General features: G+C 47.1%; 1 protein-coding gene across 2 annotated transcripts; it reads right to left on the reverse strand.

The window, feature by feature from the left end:
- Positions 1 to 1458: 1458 nt before the first annotated feature.
- Positions 1459 to 24258, reverse strand: DRC10 (dynein regulatory complex subunit 10). 2 transcript variants are annotated; one of them, XM_086348118.1, is made up of 5 exons: positions 24227 to 24258; positions 10180 to 10994; positions 7132 to 7365; positions 3458 to 3529; positions 1459 to 1887 (listed from the first exon to the last, which is right to left on the reverse strand). In XM_086348118.1, exons 2-5 carry the CDS (start codon positions 10906 to 10908, stop codon positions 1588 to 1590), a joined length of 1335 nt encoding a protein of 444 aa, XP_086204244.1. In that variant the 5' UTR covers positions 10909 to 10994; positions 24227 to 24258; the 3' UTR covers positions 1459 to 1587. The 2 variants fall into 2 exon arrangements, with proteins under 2 accessions (XP_086204244.1, XP_086204245.1); XM_086348119.1 differs by lacking the exon at positions 7132 to 7365.
- Positions 24259 to 24518: the final 260 nt, after the last annotated feature.

Here is a 24518-nt window from a genome sequence, read left to right on the forward strand (position 1 = left end):
GGGAGCAATGGAGGGTGAGTTGGTTGGGTGGCATCACCTACTCAATGGACATGAGTTTGAGCAAGCTTCAGGAGTTGGTGATGGACAGGGAAGCCTGGCGTGCTGCAGTCCATGGGGTCACAAAGAGTTGGACACGACTTAGCGACTGAACTACAGCACCAAAGCTCTTAAAAACAAAAAGCAAAATCCACAATTATTGGACTTTGCCAAATTGAGGGGTCCAGTAAGAACACAAAGTTACACATGGCACCTGGAGAGCATTCAAGATGGAGCCCTAACTGGTCAGGGCCCACCTTTTCCCTGCTCTGCACTGTCCTGGGTCAGGCCCCTTAGGAAGAACAGCAAAGCCTTTGCCCTAATGGAGTTGCACCCAGAATCGCAGCATCCCAGTGGGTAGGGTGGAAGCCAGGCTTTGGGCCTCTCCTTGTCCCCATTTTCCCATGATGCACCTCCAGGAAGCACAGATATTCCAGACAGGCCAGCTGAGGCCACATCTTGGGTTCTATACCACTACGCTGGGGGAAAAGATGCGCAAACACTCCTGGGGGAACTGTGGGAGGAGCCAACGGTGACACGGAGCAGGGGCGCATGTACAGATGCCTACGCAAGTCGGTGGGCCATGAAGGAAGCCAGCAAGCTGCGCTCTCAGCACAAACACAGCATTTTACACGTGGATGTTTAAATTTCCTAGAACTCTTAACAGAATTAGAACCCTCCTCAGTTTTACTTGAAACTCTCATTTGCCTTCATCCCCTCCCCCTACGTTTTAACAGACATTGGCCACAAGTACCTCTTTCCTCCAAACTATCTAAAAAAAAGGAAGCGACTTCCCAAGTATGATGAAAAGAGGCAGCTGACACTGAGGCGGTGAGGGCTGGAAGACCTTTAGGAGTGCTGGGGACTGGGGCAACCTGTCTCTGCCATCTATGGGCATCTATAGGGGGTGCTGCTGCCCATCTTTTGAAGACGGAGGCCCAAGCTATCTGGATGCTGAGATTTTTTTTTTAATCCCAGAAAAGCCATTTCTAAGCAATAGCCTCTGGGTGTTTTTTTTTTTTTTTTAATGCCAGAAGTGAATTAAAAAATTCATTGTTCGACCCCCCTGGATACCAATTAAGGCCAATGTGAGGTTGCTGGGCTTTGACCCTGCGCTTTCACAGTTTTAAATGGGGGTGAAGTTGTAAACAAAGTAATTCCCAGAGCAGGGACTGAGGGCAGCCCAAAACCCTCCCTGTCCCTCTAAGAATTCTCTGCTCGCCCCGCCTGTCTGTCCTGGCCAGTGATACGTCTGTTGCAGTCATGGCAACTTCTGGTCTGGGACTGGGGCAGGCAGGAAAGAGGGGTGCGCCTGGGGTGTTCCCCACCGCCTCTCCGCCCCACCCCCTACAATGGACAAAGCATCTGCAGCATGGACTCACCACCCAGGAACCCCAGGGAAAATGAAGTTTATCTGTAGGCTATGCTTGACAATGGTTTTTAATTTTGAAAAAGCGTTAAAGTCATAAACCACGGGGCTCCCCATCCCAGGGGCTTCCCAGGCCGGCTCTCTAGTGAGAGGTTAGATTATGGTGAGCGCGAAGGGAGGACTTACTTCTTGCCTTTTCCTTTGCCCTTGCCCTTCTTCTCTCCTTTGCCCTTGCCCCGCTTCTTCTTCTTGGACTTGAGCATGGAGCGGACCAGGTAGCCCTTCCACAGGGCCTGGATGAGCGTGGCGGCCCGCACCATGCGCACCATCTCCTGCTCGTCCTCTAGCCTCTTCTTGGTCAAGATCTCGCGCTCGGCCTGGATCTGGGAGAACTCTTCCACCAGCACGTCGTGCCGTTTCTTCAGCTCCTCCAGCTGGAGCTGCTCCTCTTTGTGGATGATGTCCAGCTCCTCGTACTCGTCCTGGGGCAAGAGGCAGGGGGCGGGTGGGCCATCGCCAGGCTCAGAGCTCCGTCTCCACCCTCTTGTGGGTGCTGCTGCATGCTCCCCACCTCCCTGCAGGTGCTGCCACCCCCAGCCATGGCTGCCAGTACTAAGCTTGTCTGCATCCCAGGCCCAGATGGGAAGGGGAGACGTGATGGCAGTCCATCCCCAGCTTGCGGTGTGAGGCCCAGCTTAAATAATTTCAGGAATGAGGAAAACACCCATTGTGAGCTGGGCCGACTGGGCTTCTAATCTCAGCTTGGCCGCGTCTTGAGGGGCTTCACCTTGTTCCAAGCCTTCCCTTTTTCCTCATCTAAAACGTGGGGACGATTCCAAACCCAGGAGCAGGGGTGGGAACTATTTCCCTGATTAAATGTTGGGCTGGATGCAACGTCCTAAATGGTGGTGCCAGGCACACAGTGGGGACGTTTAAAAAAATGCCAGCCGCTGCCATCAATGTGGCCCATGTCACAAAGATACCCAGAGAGGACCTTCCTCGGGTGACGGAACCCCACAGTTCTTCCCTACCTCTAACTAACCACAGCCTCTGCTGCTGTAATTCACACCTATCTCCCTCCCTCCCTCCTTCCCACCAAGCATCTATTAGAAGCAAAGTACTTCCAGAGAAGGCAGAGGTAAGTGGACTCTGTCTTTGCCATCATTAACCCACCACCCTCACTGGGAACAGAGATATGAGCACAGCCTCCAGTCTCCCCCTTCCTAGAGCACTGGGGATCAGACAGACCCCGAGTTGCCCTACTCTTGACATCACGCCTGACATTGGGCCACTCAGAGGCTGAGGTCCTCTCCAGTGCTCACCAGGCCTTCCTGGCCCCAAAGTTGGGGCTCTGGGCCACTGATGTCAGCACAGAGCTGCGTGGAGGCCTCAGGGCACCCCTGTTTTATAGGCTGCTGTCCCCTGAGCACCTGCTCCAGGCCAGATCCTGTGTTGTCCGAGCCTCACTGAATCCGCACCATGGTCCCGGCCTGGGTGTTACTGCTTATGTTGATCACATGCAGAATCCAAGGTCAAGTCCCTTGCTTAAGGTCACACAGCGACATCAGTGCCACTAGAGTAGAACCTCCAGATGACAGTGGGGACTTTCTCCACTGCTGGAGGCTGGCACCCAGCCCATCTCAAGCACTTGGTAGAAAGTTCCTGGGTAACTGAGTGAAGTGGTGGAGGTGAACTCGTACTTGAATCCAGCATGGATGAGTCCTGGCTGGTGGGGCTGCTGGAGGGAGCCGAACAGGAGGGGACAGGGAGCCTGCGATGTTGACCCTAGATGGAGCTGAGATCTTTGGATCTGGTGTCAAGCGCCACTTAGTGGCTGGCAGCTTCCGTTTTCTTCCTTTGCCACTGCTCCCCTCACTGCCCCACACTAGACAAACCCTTGAGCCTAAGGAAGCGACAGGGAAGTCACTCTGGGGAGGCCCAGAACTGGGCACAGACCATGGACCATCGAGGGCTTCTCTTCCCCTGCCCCCTCACCTGATTCCTAGAGGATCTTGGGAAACACACTTGAGACAGAATTAGGCAGACAAATACCTGCTTTTCACTCATCTCCGAATCGTATTTCTGGATCCAGTTCTCAATTTCCGTTTCCACTTTATATTTTTTCTGAAAAAAAAAAAAATTCAATTAGTCATTGTGTGATGGACTGATAGTAACAATGAATGGCAGCAAGCCTGCTCTGTGTCAGCAGGCGGTATGTCATGCCTTGCCTACTTGCCTGCTTGAATCCACACCACAAGGTAGGTTCTCCATTTCACAGATGAGGGCACGGAATCAGGAGTACTGACTCACTGGACCCAAGATCACAGAGCTGATGGGTGGTTAGAGCTCGGATTTGAAGCCAGCTGTCTGGCTCCGGAACATTCTAGGCAGATGGAGCAGCCAGTGCAAAGGCCCTGAGCTGGGAACAAGCTCGTGATGTTTAAAGAATAGGCACCTGAGCCTGTGTGGCTGGGATGGCATGGCCGCAGGGGAGCATGGTCCCAGTGAGTTCAGAGTGAGAAGCTGTGCTGCAGAGGGAGGGTCTGCAGTGGGAGGAGTTTGGTTTCTAGTGTAAGGGGGAGGGGACGCTCTCTGTTGCATGGATTTAGACACAGCAGAGACATGTGCTCTAATTTTGTCTTTAAAAGATCAGCTCCTGTACGTACAATGGAATGTTCAGTTCAGTTCACTCAGTCGTGTCCAACTCTTTGCGACCCCATGGATTGCAGCACTCCAAGCCTCCATCTCCATCACCAACTCCCAGAGTTTACTCAAACTCATCTCCATTGAGTCTGTGATGCCATCCAACCATCTCATCCTTTGTCATCCCCTTCTCCCACCTTCAAACTTTCCCAGCATCAGAGTCTTTTCCAATGAGTCAGTTCTTCACATCAGGTGCCCAAAGTATTAGAGTTTCAGCTTCAACATCAGTCCTTCCTGAACAATCAGGATTGATCTCCTTTAGGATAGACTGGTTGGATCTCCTTGCAGTCCAAGGGACTCTCAACAGTCTTCTCCAACACCATGGTTCAAAAGCATCAGTTTTTAACCTCAGCTTTCTTTATAGTCCAACTCTCACATCCATTCATGACTACTGGAAAAACCATAGCCTTGACTAGACAGACCTTTGTTGGCAAAGTAATGTCTCTGCTTTTGAATATGCTGTCTAAGTTGGTCATAACTTTCCTTCCAAGGAGTAAGCGTCTTTTAATTTCATGGCTGCAGTCACCATCTGCAGTGATTTTGGACCCCAAAAAATAAAGTCAGTCACTGTTTCCATCATTTCCCCATCTATTTGCCATGAAGTGATGGGACCAGATGCCATGATCTTTGTTTTCTGAATGTTGAGCTTTAAGCCAACTTTTTCACTCTATTCCTTCACTTTCATCAAGAGGCTCTTTAGTTCCTCTTCACTTTCTGCCATAAGGGTGGTGTCATCTGCATATCTGAGGTTATTGATATTTCTCCCAGCAATCTTAATTCTAGCTTGTGCTTCATCCAACCCAGTGTTTCTCATGATGTACTCTGCATATAAGTTAAACAAGCAGGGTGACAATATACAGCCTTGATGTACTTCTTTCCCTATTTGGAACTAGTCTGTTGTTCCATATCCAGTTCTAACTGTTGCTTCCTGACCTGCATACAGGTTTCTCAAGAGGCAGGTCAGGTGGTCTGGTATTGCCATCTCTTGAAGAATTTTCCACAGTTTGTTGTGATCCACACAGTCAAAGGCTTTGGCATAGTCAATAAAGCAGAAATATATGTTTTTCTGGAACTCTCTTGCTTTTTTCATGATCCAGTGGATGTTGGCAATTTGATCTCTGGTTCCTCTGCCTTTTCTAAAACCAGCTTGAACATCTGGAAGTTCACAGTTCACATACTGTTGAAGCCTGGCTTGGAGAATTTTGAGCATTAATTTACTATCATGTGAGATGAGTACAATTGTGCAGTAGTTTGAACATTCTTTGGCATTGCCTTTCTTTGGGATTGGAATGAAAACTGACCTTTTCCAGTCCTGTGGCCACTGCTAAGTTTTCCAGATTTGCTGACATATTGAGTGTAGCACTTTCACAGCATCATCTTTCAGGATTTTAAATAGCTCAACTGGAATTCCATCACCTCCACTAGCTTTGTTCCTAGTGATGCTTCCTAAGGCCCACTTGACTTCACATTCCAGGAAGTCTGGCTCTAGGTAAGTGATCACACCATTGCGATCATCTGGGTCATGAAGATCTTTTTTGTACAGTTCTTCTGTGTATTCTTGCCACATCTTAATATCTTCTGCTTCTGTTAGGTCCATACCATTTCTGTCCTTTATCGAGCTCATCTTTGCATGAAATGTTCCCTTGGTATCTCTAATTTTCTTGAAGAGATCTCTAGTCTTTCCCATTCTATTGTTTTCCTCTATTTCTTTGCACTGATCATTGAGGAAGGCTTTCTTTTCTCTCCTTGCTATTCTTTGGAATTCTGCAATATTATTCTGCCCATAAAAAGGAGTGAAGTGTTGGCAGATGCTATGTGGGCAGACCTTGAAAAGGAGATGCTAGAAAGACTACATATTTTATGACTCCATTTACATGAAGAGTCCAGAATAGGCAAATCCAAGGAGACAGAAAGAAGATTTAGTGGTTTCCAGGGGCTGGGGGAAGGGAAGTGGGTGAGAAACTGCTTAATGAGTACAAGGTTTGTTTGGAGGTGATGAAAGTATTTTGGAACTAGAGAGAGGTTGTGGTTGTACAACGCTGTGAATACTAAGTGCCACTGAATAAAATGGTTATTTTTTTTGTTATGTGAATTTCACCTCAATGTTTAAAAATTGGCTCCTTAGTTCTTACGGGCTTCCCTGGTAGCTCAGATGGTAAAGAATCTGCCTGTAATGTAGGAGACCCAGGTTTGAACCCTGGGTTGGGAAGATCTCCTGGAGAAGGAAATGGACAGTATTCTCCAATATTCTTGCCTGGAGAATCCCATGGACAGAGGAGCCTAGCGGGCTACAGTCCATGGGCTTGCAAAGAGTCTGACATGACTGAACGATTAAACACACAGCCCTTACAGTGCAAAAGTTCTTAACTTGCGCACCATGCACAGGCTGGCTCCAGGGGGCCTGTGACCCAAAAATTGCCCACCCCTGTGTGCAGGGGCACCTGTGCCTTTTCATGGGGGAGAGGCCCAGGGCTTCCAGCAGATTCTCCAAAGATTTGTGAAATGAAAACAAAGTGAGGACAACTGATAGCAAGGGTGCCCTTTGTGCAGAAAGGGAGTCCACAGCAAACTGGGGCCTGCGGGGCCTGCGGGGCCTGCGGGGCCTGCGGGGCCTGCGGGCCCTGGGGCCTGGCTGAGATGAGGGAGAAGGTGGATGAAGAAAGGATACTTAATGAGCACCTACTAGGCACCAGCTCTCCATCCCCCATCTCATCTAGTTCTCATAATAACTCATTGAGGCCTATTCAATCGTGATCGTCTTCAAGATGTGGAAACTAAGGCTTGGAGGGAGCTGAGGGATTTGCCAGAGGTTTCTGTGTGCCTTCATTTCCTTTGCAGGATGGGTGGGTGGGTGTCCTCCTCCTTGCGGGGCCCAGAGGAGCTTGGGAGCTTGCTCAAGGTCACAGAGCTGGCATGTAGTGGGACCCCATGTCTCTGCCCCCAGTGCCCCCCGGCTCCTCTGCCCACCCCCAACCCCACCATGGTGGCCCCACTGCCCATGCTGTCCCGCCTCCCCAGGGCACCTTCCTCAGCGCCTGCTCTGTGTCCCGGTTCTCCATGACCAGGTTGTGGAACTGCGACTGCAGCACCAGGATCTCCTGCTGGACCGTGGCCACCCTGGCCTGCGAGGCCCGGAAGTCCGCCTTCTGCTGCTTCTCTGCCTCCTGCTTGGTGCGCAGGAGGCTGTTCTCCGAGAACCTGAGCACCTGGTGCAGGTGGTTTTTCAGCTCTTGGATCACAAAGTTCTCCTTCTCCACCTGGACCAGAAAGAGGAGAGACTCTCGAGGATACCGCCCGCCATGGTGGGTCGCCAAGGCAGGAGAGGCTGGCGTGCCTGCAGCTCTCGGAGGTGGGGGGCATTATTATGTCTCCCCATCCTACCCCCGGCCCAGGATGAAGACGGGACCGCCTGCCTAGAGACGGGAAAATAGAGGGGTTGAGTCTGTCTGGGGTTGCGCAGCTTCCCTAGAATTTGAGGCCCGGTCTGTCCCATCTGGAGCCCACATCTGTGACCACCACCCTCTGTTTCCTGGAGTGAGCCAAGGGCTCAGCGTGCCTGAGACAGCTCCATGCTCCTGCCTGAGGCGCAATGGGAAGTACCCAGTTGGTAGAGATACCTGGCATGATGCATGAAGGTGTGAGATAAACGCCCAGCGCGGGGAATGCCACCCAGTTCTCCCCTTGAGGGCCTGGCTTGGCTCCTGCCCTCAGTGGGTTCTGAAACAGGAATTAGTGTTGGGTTGGGGGAGTTGGGGCTGTTCCGTAAACAAGCTCCAGAGGCTGATCATAAGCGCTAGAGTTTCCCTCTGAACACACTGGTGCTGTGGCTGGCTCAGGCCAGCAGCTTTGGGCTTGGGGGCGGCTGGCAGGGGGCCCACAGTGGGTCTGAGCTCACTTCCTGGACTCAGGGAGTGGCAGGTGGGCTTAGGGAGGGGGTTTGAGGCAAGCCAATCCTGTGGGCAAGTCTTCAATCTTCAGGTGCTGGGTTTGAAGGCAGGCAGTGCTATGAGGAGTCAGAGCTTCTCGTGTGGACCCCTGAAACCTGCCTAACTGGTGTCACCCCCTCATTTTACACTGAGATCTGATGACCTGATGAAATTTGCCCACCTGGCAGAAATGAAATTTGCCCACCCAGATCTGTCCAACTTGGCAGCCCCAAGTTGTTTTCCACCACCTGAATGAGATCAGCAAAGACACTTGGCAGGGTGGGGTCCTGTCCCTGTCCCTAAGTCACACCCCTCCAACCTCTGAGTGACCTCCTCTGACTGAACTCCTGGGAGCCTGTCATCTCTCCACTCACCAAATAATTAGCATGTCTGCTTTTCATGCCAGGTCTGCTGGGGACACAGCGGGGGGCTGAGAGAGATGAGGTCTCTGTCCTCCTGTGAGGGACCCAGACCGAAATCAAATCATCACACAAGTAGTCATCAACAAGCCCTAGTGAATGCCGAACAGGACCAAGTCAGGAAACCAGTGCGCCAGGGAGGGAGAATGGCCTTGGTCTCTCATCTATCACAGGGCGATGAAAAGGTGGCAGCTGTCCCCCAGGACCTGCTCTCCCTGGCAAGGCTATAGACCAAAATGTTTTGCTGGGAGCATGGCCCCGGCTACAGACCACTTTCCCAGCATCTCTGCTGTTGCTAAGTCATTTCAGTCGTGTCCGACTCTGTGCGACCCCATAGACGGCTTCCCCGTCCCTGGGATTCTCCAGGCAAGAACACTGGAGTGGGTTGCCATTTCCTTCTCCAGTGCATGAAAGTGAAAAGTGAAAGTGAAGTCGCTCAGTCGTGTCCAACTCTTAGCGACCCCATGGCCGCATCTCTAGCACTGGCTAAGAACTGCTTCCAGTTGGTGGCCCAAAAGAGCAGGTCAAACCCCCTTCTCTGCTTTCCTCTTTCCTGCTGGCTGGACCAATAACAACACGACTAGGGGAAGCTGGAACATCCTCTTGGGTCCATGGTTTGAAGTCTAGTGTGAAGGATGTCAGAGAAGCCAGCCAGAAGGAACCTGGGCCCCTGACAAGTTTACGAAGCAGAACTTCCGTGCCAGCTCTCTGTTAAACAGAAATCGGTCTCCAGCTTGACTAAGCCCCTATTATTCGGGGTCTCTTTGTTTTAGCAGCTAAACCTATACTTATACATCACCTCCAGGGACTTCGTAAGATGTTGGTGAGAAAATGTATGTAAAAAAATCACACACAGGACTTCCCTGGTGGTCCAGTGGTGAAGAACCAGCCTGCCAAGTCAGGGGACATGTGTTTGATCCCTGATCTGGGAAGATCCCACATGCTGTGGGGCAGCTGAGCCCGAGCGCCACAGCTTCCCAGCCTAGGCTCTGGAGTTTGTTCTTCACAAGAGAAGCCACCACAATGAGAAGCTGGCTCACCGCAAATAGAGGAGAGCCCTGGCTCACTGCAATCAGAGAAAGCCCGCAGGCAGCAACGAAGACCAAGCTCAGGCCACCAAAAATAAATGAACAAAAATAATTTTTAAAATAAAATAACACAGTAGGTGTCCCCAGATGGTTATTAGGTTGGGATCATGTTATCTTTTCCCCTCTTAAAAATTCTTCTAGAACTTCCACCCCTCTCACCTGCCCTCAGGACAAAGATCACATTCCTTGAATAGGCCTCAAAGGTGATCTCTCAGCAAAGTCTTAAATGTTTATTATCCAGCCCTAGACTGGAAAGTCCCTCTCTATTTCACCCACCTGGTTTACACCGTCTCATTCTTCAAGTCATGGCTTCCATGTCTCTGAGTTCCAAGTTCAGGCTTCCTATAACACTCCCTTATAGCACTTTGTACTTAACCCTTTCTTGTACTTCTCAAGACGTGATTAAATCAGATCTTTAAGACCTGCCTTCTCTCTCATGAACTCCATGAGGCTGGGACTATGTGGACTCATCATTTGTAAGACCTGGCACCTGGTGAGTGCTCAAAACAATATTTGTGGAGCAAATGAATGAAAACAACTATTTAAACCGTGGAAGGAAGAAACCCCAATTGCCAAAAGACGTGGGGCCTCTCCCTGGGGGCTCCGACTCTAATCTGACCAGTACCGTGTATTCATACCTCCGCATTCCTGTTCCTCACACAGGCCGCCAGTTCATTTTCCAAGGTGTCGATGATCTCTTGGTGCCTCCGATTCCGTCGGGTGATGTCCTGGATGAACTGGATCTTGTCTCTGGCTTCCATAGGACTGGTGAGTAACTTCTCAAACAGGAAACCTCGGAGTTCTACCAGGCTATCGATAAAACACTGGGCTTCCTTGCTCCTGCCCAGGGTCTGAGCCTGCAACAGGCTGGCGGCCTGGGGGTTACTGAGCAGGAGTCTCACGACGTTCTTGGTGGATTCTTTGATCTCCTGCATCAGCGGCGGGAGCTGGGATTTCTGCAAGTCCATGGCGAAGAGGCGCTCTCGGAACCACGCTTCGTCCTCGAACTCTTCCGCCTCCTGCAGTTTCCTTTCTTCCTCCTGCAGGTAACTGACTCGGTCCAGGAGGGCCTGGCAGAGGTCCTCGTGCTCCCTCACTGCCTTCGCGATGTCCGGCCCCAGCATCCCCTCCGAAGTCTTGGACTCTGACGCCGCGTGGGACAGCAGGCTCACCAGCTCCACCTTGTGGATAGTCTCGTCCAGGACGGACATGATCCTCTTGGTCTCGATGGTCGTGAGTTTGCTCCTGGCGGGGGTTAGGGCTTTTGGCGGGATGGTGGACTTTTTGGTTGTCTGGGCTATCAGCCTTATTTTGTTGATGTCAGGACCTTGATAGAGGGGGGCCACGGTTAGGACGTCCAGAGCCATTTTATGAGCTTCTCCTCTGCACACTCTGAGAGATTGAGACTTGGGTAGGCTCCCTGGGCCTCCTGCTTTGATTATGTCTGGCCACCCTGAAAAAGGAAGGAGAAGGCAGTCATCAGGGTCACGCTGACATCGGGACGGCTGGCATGGCCACAGCAGCTGTAAACTATTGATGTGGAGAGTTCACCTTAGACGTTCTGCATCTTTGACCCAGAACCTCTCACGGAAAACAGTTTTTAACTCCGTGACAGTGTCAGGGCCCCAAGGGTAAGGGGACCAAATAAGGAGGTGGGTCTCAGGCACGTGTGTCAGGCAGGGGCCAACCAGGAATGCAGACATCATTCTAAGTATTTAAACACATCCTGGGCTTCCCAGGTGGCTCAGTGGTGAAGAATTCGCCTACCAAAGCAGGAGACGTGGGTCAGATCCCTGGGTCAGGAAGATCCCCTGGAGAAGGGCATGGCAGCCTATTCCAGTATTCTTGCCTGGAGAACCCCACAGACAGAAGAGCCTGGTGGGCTACAGTCCGTGGGGTTGGAAAGAGTCAGACATGACTGTGCACGCACACCAGTGACATGGGTGATGGAAGAGCTGAGTGGCCAACCAGGGGAAGGGGAAGCCACCCAGCGATTGTCAGTGGCCGGAAGCCACACAGGAGGAGGAGGAGGGGTGGGTCTGGGGATCAGGGTTCCCTGGGGGAAGCTGGAGCCACAGCCATTTCCTGTCCAGGAGTCACTGTAGCCCCAGTGGAGCTGTAGCCTCTGCTGGAAATGCAGCCCAAAGCAGAGAGAAGGGGCGGAAATCTGGTTCCTCCCTTCGTCCAGCCTTCCAATCTAACACCAGCAGCTCCCCTTGACCGAATTCAGGGGGAAACCAGCTGACAAGGGAGCCTGGGCAATGCAGCCAGCAGGGGTGGACAGCCAGAGACAGAGCAGAAGAGAGACAAGCAAATAATAGTGCTGAGAGCAAACAGCACCAGGACAAGCACAGTGTATCTGCATTGGCTTTTAAAAATGTACTTTAAAAATCAGGGTGGGGATGACCAAAGACTTCAAAGCACTACTTAGAAAACTGTTTTGCTACAGAAACAGACTCATAGACATAGAAAACAAACTTCCGTTTATCACGGGGGAAGGAGATGGGGATAAATTAGGAGTATGGGATTTACAGATCCACACTACTGTATATAAAATAGATAAACAACAAAGATTTACTGTACAGCACAGGGAACTATATTCAATATCTTGTAATAACATAATGGAAAAAAATCTTAAAAGTTGTACATATATGTATATATATAAAGCTGAACCACTGTCCTGTATGCCTGAAAACTGACAAATATTGTAAGTCAAGTATACTTCAATCTTTAAAACTATATATTTAAAAAAAAATACTGTTTTAGGACTTCCCTGGGGGTCCAGTGGTTAAAAATCTGCATTCCAATGCAGGGGACTCAGGTTTAATCCCTGGTCGGGGAATTAAGATCCCACATGCCAAGGGGGCAACTCAGCCCATGTCACAGCTAGAGAGAAGCCAGAGTGTCGTGATGAAGATCCTGTGTGTCACAACCGAGACCTGATACAGCCAAATAAATAAATACTTTAAAAAAAAAAAAGAAAAACTGTTTTGCTAGATGCAACAGTGTATACTGAAGTGGCTCCCGAATCACAAGAAGGACATTAGTAGGAAAACCGGATAGCCAAATAAAGTTGATAGTTTAGTTCCTAGCATTGTATCAATTTTAATTTCTTAGTTTTGACAAACCATGGTTATGTAAGTTATTAACATCTGGGGGAGCTGAACGAAGGTGACAGGGGAATTCTCTGTACTATCTTTGCTACTTTTCTGTAAATCTATAATTACTACAAAATTAAAAGTTTAAAAGACTTTCAGGGGAAAAAAAAAATACCTATGGTGGCAGTCAGAAATCAGTCATCAGTGTTGGCCTATATGGCCGGGTGGCTAAAAGTATTAAGCTTTGCAGCAACCCCGTGTGAGTTTCAGATCCTCGCTGCGGGACCCTGGGCTGGCTATTTAATCCCACTAAGCCTGGGCTTCCTCAGTCATTGGACAGGGATCATCACAGGGGAAGTTTCTGGCACAGATCCTGGCATTGTGAGTGCTCGATAAATAACAAGTATTATTATCTGGGGGAAAACAAAATCCAAAGTTTAGGACTTCAGTGGTTTCCCAGTCTGCATCTCCCACCACCCCGCCCCTCCCTGGAGATCCAGATGGCCGGGATCGGCTGGACCTCCCAACATACCGTGTCGAAGATGGACCCCACCACGTCTCCACTCCTTGCCTTGTCCATCCAGTACCCCTTGTCTGGATGGTCAACAATTCTGCCACCTGAATTGTTCAAGCCAGACACCTGAATGCCACCTGAACTCTGCCTCCTCTCCCATATCCAACATACCACCCAGTTATCTGTGTTCACCCCTGAGAGCTCCCAGTCTGTTTCCTTCTCAGCAGCCTCTCTGCCACTGAGCAGGGCCCTTGATGGTGCTCGCTTGATGATTAAAGAGTTCTTTAACTGGTCTGCTTACATCTGCTGCTGTTCCCAGCAAGATAGTCCGAGCAGTCACCCATTTGGGTATTTATTGAGGCCCCAGGGATATTAAAAAAAAGATGCAAGGTATTTCTTGTCCTCCCAGAGTTTATAACCTAGTTTGGGATATGGAACAGGCACACGTGAAAGTTCAGCAACTATGGAAGGAGGGAATGAAGTTGTGTTGTCAGTTGCTTAGCGCCTGATCTGGCTGCCTTTCTTCCTATTTGGCCCTTTAGGTGTTTCTCGTTTCTTGGATTCCCTCCACTTCTTTCTGTTTACTCTTTGCTTTGCTGAAAAGGAGGTATCTAGACCTTCAATCCTCTCTCTCTCACTGTTTTTTTTTTTTTTTTTTTGGCTGCATTCCATGCAGCATGTGGGATCCGACCTGGTTTTGAACCCATGTCCCCTGCACTGGACCGAGAGGGAGGTGCTCTATCTTGCATCTCTTTGATTCCCACCTGCTTCCTGCACCTTAATAAATCTTGTGAGTTGCTTCAGGCTTCTCCTGAAAATAACATTTTAGGGATGGCCGTGGAGCTTCCTCAGCCTCTCTGGGGATGAAGGAAATCTGCCCAGCCACAGGATGGATGTGAACAAAATGTTTCACGAAGGCACGTCTCCCCAGTGTCCCCCAAAGCTCTCATGCATAAATCAGAATGCTCGAAGTTTTTAAGAGTGCGACATTGAATGCAGTGTTGAAGAAAATGTTCCCATTTTCTTTCAGCCAAATTACCTCTTTTGCTTTAAAGGGCAAACTTGTTTTCTTTGATTATGATGACGCCCATCAGTTCCTGACAGCTCATTTGGGTGAACAAGAAAAAGCCAGTGGAACTGGGACTGGGGGAAATGCATCTGACTTCTGATGACAAAAATCACTGGAGAATCTCTTTTCCTTGAATTCTAATGTGATCACTTCATGTCCTTTTTAATGCCACCAACCTTAATATTTAAATCTCTTCCAACGCAAGCCTCTCCTTTTAAGATTCCTGCCCCGAGAGTGAAGCACTGCTATTAATGGAGGGGGGACTTTAATTGGATCATCCCTTTATTTGTCATTAATTCTGTTGCTGAACTTTATAAATGGAAATATATCTTTATCATGCAAATTATACCTCTTTTTCATTCAAATGGGCTTGTTGGATGTTGTATTACATTCCCTCTCGGAACATTTTGGAGTTTAAAAAAAAAAAAGGTTTGAGGTAAATTATGTATGTTTCCCCCTGGGGAGAAAAAGGAGAAGAAAGTCCAGCACCTACAAGTACCCTCAAATCCAGCGCTAGTCCATGGAGAAGTCAAAGGATGTGAAAAAACAAACTTGAGAGAGAGAGACAGGGTGTTTGTGTGTGTCTGGGTGTGGGTGTGGGTGGGTATGAGGGGCATCTCATTTTAAGGAATGCCATTTAAATACTAACTCACTCTTAGGAACTCCTTGGCAGTCCAGTGTTGAGGGGCCTGGGTTTGATAAGTGGTCAGGGAACTAAGATCCCACAAGCCGAGTGCCAAAAAAAAAAAAAAAAGCAGGTGAAGGAGACGGACTAAATCATTTTAGGGCAAGCTTTGAATCACCTCTCATTGGTTTTTATATTTTGGAGTCAAGTATTCACACACTTTGGAAATTTTTGTTGCTGCTGCTGTTATTCAGTTGCCAAGTCATGTTCGACTGTTCGAGACCCCCACGGGCTGCAGTATGCCAGGCTTCCCTGTCCCTCACCATCTCCCGGAGGTTGCCAAAGTTCATGTCCATTGACTCAGTGAAGCCATCCAACCATCTCATCCTCTGTCGTCCCCTTCTCCTCCTGCCTTCAACCTTACTCAGCATCAGGGTCTTTTCCAATGAGTCAACTCTTCACATCAGGTGGTCAAAGTATTGGAACTTCAGCATCAGTCCTTTCAATGAATATTCAGAGTTGATTTCCTTTAGGATTGACTTGTTTGATCTCCATGTAGTTCAAGGGACTCTCAAGAGTCTTCTGCAGCACTATAATTCAAAAACATCAATTCCTTGGTGCTCTGCCTTCTTTACTGTCTAGCTCTCATATCCATACATGACTGCTGGAAAAACCATAGCCTTGACTATACAGACTTCTGTTGGCAAAGTGATATCTTTGCTTTTTAACACATTATCTAGATTTGTCAAAGCTTTCCTGCCAAGAAGCAATGGTCTTCTAATTTCACGGCTGGAGTACCATCTGCAGTGATTTTAGAGCCCAAGAAGAGGATATCTGTCACTGCTTCCACCTTTTCCCCTTCTATCCGCCATGAAGTGATGGGACCAGATGCCACGATCTTAGTTTTTTTAATATTGAGTTTTAAGCTGGCTTTTTCACTCTCTTCCTTCACCCGGATCAAGAGGCACTTTAGTTCCTCTTCATTTTCTTTTTTTTTTTAAGTTTTAAAAAATTAATTTATTTTTAATTGAAGGATAATTGCTTTACAGAATTTTGTTGTTTTCTGCCAGATATCAACACTTTCTGCCATTAGAGTGGTATCATCTGCATGTCTGAGGTTATTGATATTTCTCCTGGCAATCTTGATTCTAGCTTGTGATTCATCCAGCCTGGCATTTCGCATGTGCTCTGCGTATAAGTTAAATAAACAGGGTGACAACAGCCTTGTGGTATTCCTTTCTCAATTCTGAACCAGTCAGTTGTTCCATAGAGGGTTCTGACTGTTGCTTCCTGACCCGCATACAGGTTTCTCAAGAGACAGGTATTATGGGCGAATTACAAAGACGCACCATGTAACTGATGATGACACGGGGCCCACAGGTCAGCTTGATGCCACAGTGATGGGTAACAAGAGATACCTTCATGACGGCTGGTTCCAACTCAGTGTCGCCCAAATCCCTCTCACTGGAATGTCAGCCTTATGACTTCTACCAGATCTCTAGACCAGGCTGTGCTATTATCAACTCAGGTATTTTCTTTAAGTACACTTTCATTTTTAAGTACTTCTCATTAAAAAGGAAACTTTATATCTCTGCTGTAACTGGAAAATCTGTTTCAACTCATTAAACAGAAGATAACAATGTCTACCTCCTGATGTTATTTCACTCCAGCTAGATAGTGGGACCCAGGCAAGATGAGTCTGAAACCAGAATGCTATTGTTGTTTAGTCACTCAGCCATGGGAAAGTCCCCCTGTGGCCACTTTTGAAGGATTACTCAGTCCTCTCTTGTCCTTTTTGAGAACCTGTGTTCCCTGGATGGCTTCTGGCTTGCAGAAGATTCCTGGGCTGGAGGTGGAGCCGTGAACATTGGCGGTAGTAACAGACTGAATCTCATCGGTGGAGATGGCTCTGTGACCGCAGGCTCCTGTGTTACCCTGGGCTTTGGAGACAGAGGGCTCTGAATAGCGTCTGAGGTTGGGACGGAATGCACTCCGCGGGGCAGATTTCCAAGCTGCTGGTTAGGTTTATAATGAATAACTCTCTATGGCTACTGGCCATGGCTATAGCCCTGAGCAAATTCACTTAACCTTCTGGGCCCTTATCTCTGAATCTGAACAGGAAAACAGGAGCCCACTGCATGGTGATTAAGTTTGGGGGTTCCCATGTTAGACGAATTTGAAGTTCAGTCCTAGGGGATCACCACTTCCTTGCTCCGTGGCTTTAGGTAAGTCTATTAATGTCTCTGAGCATCTTTGGCTTCCTCACCTGTGACATTCCCTGGTGGCTCAGATGGTAAAGAGTCCACCTGCAATGTAGGCGATCTGGGTTCAATTCCTGGGTTGGGAAGATCCTCTGGAGAAGGAAATGGCAACCCACTCCAGTATTCTTGCCTGGAGAATTCCATGGACAGAGGAGCCTGGCAGGTTTATGGTCCATGGGGTGACAAAGAGTCAAACATGACTGAGCTAGAGTTTCACTTTCACCTGTGACATGGGGACAGTAACAGACACCACGCTTGATAAAACTGTTGTGAGCATGACATGAAGTCCGGACTCAATCATGGTGGGCTTTTAGGTGGACTTCCAAAATAGTATGATTTAATATTGACATTTGAATACTTCTTAAAACAGAATGTGTGTTTTTTCTCAAAATAATATATATTTGTTTTTGCACAGGAAGTTTTATAAATAGCTAACATGGATCCATTTTTCTACTCCTTTTTACTATTTCTGTTTAATTATGCAGGCTTCTGCATTATTCACGACTTTCTGTAAGTAATGGAGGAAGATAGAGACCGCTTAAACCACTCACCATTTTCCAGGCTCTTCCCCCTTACAAATTAATTCATCACAATTTTTAATTCCTCTTTTGGCAATGTAGCTGTCAAAGTGTTTATTTCTGGTTCTCTGCAACTGTGGATAGTATCACTTGGGTTGTTTCAGACAGAAGGAAGAATTTCTTAGCAGTGAATTTGGATTTTTCTAAAATAGACTTCCCCCACTTAAATATATGTATACATTTAAATCATAATCTTATCAGATGCAAAACACTGGCTTTTCCTGACTGATAGATGTTGCAGAAGAGTCTTTTTAAAACTGTGACCCTTTAGTGAATGGTGGAATCAGTTTGGTTGTTGACACTAGCATTAAAAATAAATGAAATAGAAAATATCAGAGCACACTGCATGTAGTAAGGATCCTTTTGTATTTAAACAGGCTTGTGCTGTGTGCCAGGTTGAGGAGGAAAATCTATTTCTTTGTCTGGCTTGTGGTTAAAAGAAAACAACCTGCATCCAAAAGCTTTTATGTTAAAGGCATTTGATTGGCCATCGGATATAACCTGCTGCTAGGGTCTTCCCAGGTGGCTCAGTGGTAAAGAATCTGCCTGCGAATGCAGGAGACGCCAGAGTTGCAGGTTCAGTTCCTGGGTTGGAAGTATTTCTTGGAAGAAATGGCAACCCACTCCAGTATTCTTGCCTGGAAAGTTCCATAGACAGAGAAGCCTGGTGGGCTACAGTCCAGGGGATCAAAAAAGAGTCAGACGGGACAAATAATGTGTGCCATTATTTGAAAGCTAAGGCCAAAGAGATAATTTCCTCTGATGTTCTGTATTTCAAATGATCTTGATTTTTAATCCCTTTTGCTTTCAGTTCCACTAACTAGGGCTTAAAGGGAAAAGGTAGGGGGGTGTGTGTGTGTGTGTGTGTGTGTGTGTGTGTGTGTAGCACTTGTGTGAAAATACCAGTGTAGAACAGAGTTTTTCAGTCTCCACACTATTGTCATTTGGGGTCAGATAATTGTTGTGGAGGCTGTCCTGTGTGTTGCAGGATGTTTAGCATCATTCCTGGCCTCTACCCACTTGATGCCAGTAGCATCCTTCTTTCGCCCTTAGCGCCCATCAGTTGGAGATGCAATATCTCCAGACATTGCCCAATGTTCCTGTGGGGTGGGTGCGGAGTGCTCCTCGTTGAGAACCACTGGTTTGGACCACAGTGGCCTGCCTCCCCCAAAAAACTCTTGCCCTCCCATATGCTACGTCCAGTGCTCTGTCCAGATTCAAAGGAAGGCTTGCTCATGCCTTGCCCACTCTGTCTGATGAGCTGATCTTGGTGCCATCTCAAACCACCATCAGTTACAGAATCAAGATCAGATTCACCAGCTGGGTCTTAGGAGCCCTGGGTGCAGCATCCTCCCCTGCCAGGGGCTCTTGGAATAAGTCTGGGCAAGTCCCTTATCTCTTTTGCACGTGGGAACACACACCTGTCACAGCAAGCACATGGGAACTGGGTTGAGGAAGGATGGTTTAACAAATGGGAAGGCCCTTTGGAGGGTTAAAAGCTCTCTCTCAAGTGGAGTGATTATGATTATATGTTGAGGGAGGAACTAGGCTATACATTGGCCTCACTGCCCAGAGCTGTTTTCTCCCAGGGAAAAAGGGAAGTATGTACATGCGGGGAATTTAGCAATTGAGTAGGGAGAAAAGACTCAGTTCTTAATTCTTTTTTTTTTTTTTTTGGTGGCTGCACCGTCTAGCTGGTGGGATCTTAGTTTCCCAACCAGGGATCAAACCTGAGCCCACAGCAGTGAAAGCGCCAAGTCTTAACCACTGGACTGCCAGGGAATTCTGGAAGACTATTTCTAATTCAATCTGTTTACTCGTTACAGGTCTATTCAAATTTTCTCTTTCTTCTTGGGTCAATTTTAACAATTTGTCTTTCTAGTTCTGAGTGTTCCTTGGAAGAACTGATGTTGAAGCTGAAACTCCAATATTTTGGCCACCTGATTAGAAGAGCTGACTCATTTGAAAAGACCCTGATGCTGGGAAAGATTGAAGGTGGGAGGAGAAGGGGACAACAGAGGATGAGATGGTTGGATGGCATAACCAACTCAATGGAGATGAGTTTGGGTAAACTCTGGGAGTTGGTGATGGACAGGGAGGCCTGGCATGCTGCAGTCCATGGGGTTGAAAAGAGACACAATTGAGCAACTGAACTAAACTGAGGAATTCATTCATTTTATCTAAGTTGTCTTATTTTTTTGGCATGAAGTTTTTCATCATATTCCTTATAATTCTTTAACTTTCTATAGTTCTCGTTTTGGCAATTTGTGCCTTTTATTTTCTTGGTCAGTCCAGCTATATCTTCCCGGTATATTAGCCTTCCTATCAATATCAAATGGTCCCTCTTTGTTCTAGTAATATTTCCTTTTTGTCTTAAAGTCAATTTTGTCTGATAGCAGTTTAGCCTTTCCAGCTTTCTTATGGTTACTGTTTGCATGGAGTCCAACTTTTTTTTATTTTCTGTGTCTTTTAATCTAAGATGAATTTCTTGTAGGCAGAATATATTTCAGTCTCACTTATGTATTTATTTATTTTGAAACATTTCTTTCTCTTTTTTTTGACTGTGCCGCACAGCATAGTTCCCTGACTGGGGATTGAACCTGCACCTTTGGCAGTGAAAACACTGAGTCCTAATCACAGGACTGCCAAGGAGTTCCCCAGTCTCATTTTTTAAATTTAGTCTGGCAACCTCTGTTTTGATTGGAGTGTTTTTTTCCATTTAATAATTTACATTAAATTATTCCAGAGATCAAATTGCCAACATCGGTTGGATCATGGAAAAAGCAAGAGAGTTCCAGAAAAACATATATTTCTGCTTTATTGACTATACCAAAGCCTTTGACTGTGTGGATCACAACAGACTCTGGAAAATTCTTAAAGATATGGGAATACCAGACCACCTGACCTGCCTCTTGAGAAATCTGTATGCAGGTCAGGAAGCAACAGTTAGAACTGGACATGGAACAACAGACTGGTTCCAAACAGGAAAAGGAGTACGTCAAGGCTGTATATTGTCACCCTGCTTATTTAACTCATATGCAAAGTACATCATGACAAACGCTGGACTGGAAGAAACACAAGCTGGAATCAAGATTGCTGGGAGAAATATCAATAACCTCAGATATGCAGATGACACCACCCTTATGGCAGAAAGTGAAGAGGAACTAAAAAGCCTCTTGATGAAAGTGAAAGTGGAGAGTGAAAAAGTTGGCTTAATGCTCAACACTCAGAAAACAAAGATCATGGCATCTGGTCCTATCACTTCATGGCAAATAGATGGGGAAATGATGGAAACAGTGACTGACTTTATTTTTTTGGGGTCCAAAATCACTGCAGATGGTGACTGCAGCCATGAAATTAAAAGACGCTTACTCCCTGGAAGGAAAGTTATGACCAACCTAGATAGCATATTCAAAAGCAGAGACATTACTTTGCCAACAAAGGTTCATCTAGTCAAGGCTATGGTTTTTCCTGTAGTCATGTATGGATGTGAGAGTTGGACTGTGAGGAAGGCTGAGCGCCGAAGCATTGATGCTTTTGAACTGTGGTGTTGGAGAAGACTCTTGAGAGTCCCTTGGACTGCAAGGAAATCCAACCAGTCCATTCTGAAGGAGATCAGCCCTGGGATTTCTTTGGAAGGAATAATGCTAAAGCTGAAACTCCAGTACTTTGGCCACCTCATGCGAAGAGTTGACTCATTGGAAAAGACCCTGATGCTGGGAGGGATTGGGGGCAGGAGGAGAAGGGGATGACACAGGGTGAGATGGCTGGATGGCATCACTGGCTTGATGGACATGAGTCTGAGTGAACTCTAGGAGTTGGTGATGGACAGGGAGGCCTGGAGTGCTGCGATTCACGGGGTCGCAAAGAGTCAGACACGACTGAGCGACTGAACTGAACTGAACTGATTCATATAGTTGGATTTACATCTGCTGTTTTACTATTTTTTATTTATTTCATCTCATGCCTTTTCTTTTTTGTCCCCATGCTATTGACCAAATGCTTTTTATTTTATTTTATTTTTTTAAATTTTATTTTATTTTTAAAACTTTACAATATTGTATTAGTTTTGCCAAAGACCGAATGCTTTTTATTGTGTTAAATGTTTTTAGTCCATTCTTTTGATTATTCCATTGATTTAAAAAAAATTTTTTTTAGTGGTCGATTTATGTACATCTTAATTTATCATAATCTGTCGGAGAAGGCAATGGCACCCCACTCCAGTACTCTTGCTTGGAAAATCCCATGGATGGAGCAGCCTGGTACTCTGCGGTCCATGGAGTCGCTAAGAGTCGGACACGACTGAGCGACTTCACTTTCATGCATTGGAGAAGGAAATGGCAACCCACTTCAGTGTTCTTGCCTGGAGAATCCCAGGGGCGGGGGAGCCTGGTGGGCTGCCGTCTATGGGGTCGCACAGAGTCGGACATGACTGAAGTGACTTAGCAGCAGTAGCAGCAGCATTCTGGGATACTAAATATTTTCTATTTGATGAGTCATTGTTATCTTGTCTTCTTTCAATTATTTAAACATGGTTTCCTTTAGTTTTTTGATCGTATTTACAATAGCTTGTTTGAAGTCTTTGTCTGCTGAAACCAACATCTGGGGACACATAGAGACTGTTTCTGTTGACTGCTTTTTTTCTCTGAGTATGTTTACACACATCCCACAATTTTTACTGAACACTGGAAATCTTGTAAGAATTTTTTTTTTTTTGGTAGCAACACAGTATTTTTTTCCCCAATGATTGCTGTTTTTGTTTTGCTTGGGCGTTTGGTAATTTACTTCCCGGACTAAATCTGTCAAGTCAGTCTCCTTCACGGTGTGCAGCTACTGATACTTCTGCTTAATTTTTTTTTGCATATTTTTATTTTAAAACTTGGCTTCCTAGGGGTCACCTGTGTATCCACATAGTTTAATATTCAGCCAAATATCAGTCAGGGGCTGTGCTCAAACTTTGAACCAGTAAGGCTCCTATTCTTGGATGGCAAGTATCCTGTGCATTCAGTACACCTGTCTACACAGGCTCCAACAGCCAAGCATTTCTAAGTCGCTTGGGCCTGAAGCAGGTCTCTGCTGCACATGCACATAACCTCTAGTCAGTCAAGGTAAGACACAGAGCTCATCAGGTTCCGCATGGATGCCCCATTCCCCAGAACTCCAAGTTTTCAGTCCACTGTTGGCACCGAATAGAACTACAACCTTGGACTGCTACACCCGCTGGCATTCCCCGTTCTCGTCCCACCAAGATTGCTACTTTAGCCAAAAGTCCTCCACATCAAGTGAGCCCCATCAGACAGCGACAGTGAAGCTCTTGTCTTTCAGGGGGCTACCCGCCCTGGTTGAACTATTATGCCAGATAGAACTGAGTGTGGGGAAATCAGAGAAGTCCCAGGTAAGTGCAGAACAAACTTGAAGTTTGGTGGTTTTATGAATAAAAGCTCTCAGGTTGTTGTATGCCTTTGGCTGATTTTCAGAGTGCTAATTTAGCAATAGATGGTTTTGTCTAGCTTTATAGTTGCTTTGAAAAATTATTATTGTGTTAAAATATACATAAGCTCAGAGGTAAAGAATCCACCTTCAGTGCAGAAGACCAGGTTGGAGTCCTGGGTTGGGAAGATTCCCTAGAGGAGGGAAGGCCAATCCACTCAGGTATTCTTGCCTGGAAAATCTTATGGATAGAGGAGCCTGGTGGGCTACCGTCCAAGGGTTTGCAGAGTCAAGACATAACTGAAGAGACTGAGTTCAATTGAAGCAACTGAGCAAGCATGCAGGCAACATAAAGTTTACCACTGTTACCATTTTAAATCCAGTGGCATTAAATTGTTACATTCATATCTATATGCAACCATCACCACCATCTGCCTTCCAGAACTTTTTCATCATCCCAAATTGAAACTCTGTACCTATTAAGTAATAACTGCCCGCTTCCCACTCCCCCAGCCCCTGATGACCACTATTCTACTTTGTTTTAGTTAATCCTTGCAACAAACCCTTTCTCTTGAGTATGTAAATGAAATTATATTTTAAGGACAGCGATGGAAGTTAAGGTCTAAAGTTACTATAGCACAAAAGGCCAACATTGGTACAAAGGTACATAATTCAAACACTCACTTTCATTGCACGCTCACTTTGGGATGTATAAGCTGTTGATGGAATGGTAGGGGACTTATAAAATTACTCTCTCACCCCCAAGTCACCTATGTGTGACTTGAAAGTAGTTTAACTTTGGTGTGATTCCACTTGACTAGTATCATCCACGTTTTACGGATGAGGAAGTGGAACCATGAAGTGGACAAGAGGAGGGGCAGAGTAGAGGCAGAGACACCAAAGAGGATGCCCAGTCGTCTTTGCAGAAGGTCGAGAGGGAGGTCCAGACTGAGGCAGGGGCTGGAGATCAGGGTCCTGAGATGGGGACGGGCTCGCGGTGGGAGGAGGGGGGGACGGGATGCTGATTCCTCAGAGAGTCAAAAGATAGAGGACTACATCCCATTCAACATCTCCCCATCATCTCCAGCCCTTCCCCACATGATCACTCACCTGCTCGGTGGTCTTTAGGTTTTTCTGTCCTTGGTTACCACAGCTGTTCCTGCGTTGCTAGGTTACCCATCAATCTCAGAAGGCGGGACTCGGTGTCTGATTAACTTTCCTTTTCACCATTCGATTCTTTATTCCCCTCGGTTTGGTCCACCTCCTGAGGACTGACCAATCAGAAACACGGTGTGTCTAACTCTCCACCAATTGGAAGAGCCGGGCGTCCCTCAGGATAAAGCTGAAAGAGTAAGGCGGGGAGAATGGGCGGGAAAGGGGCGGAGCTTCTTTGTCCCGCCTC

This window comes from Bos grunniens, chromosome 17, assembly GCF_055505025.1.
Source record: "Bos grunniens cultivar Pamir isolate PY7600 chromosome 17, Bosgru_T2T1.0, whole genome shotgun sequence".
NCBI lineage: Eukaryota > Metazoa > Chordata > Mammalia > Artiodactyla > Bovidae > Bos > Bos grunniens.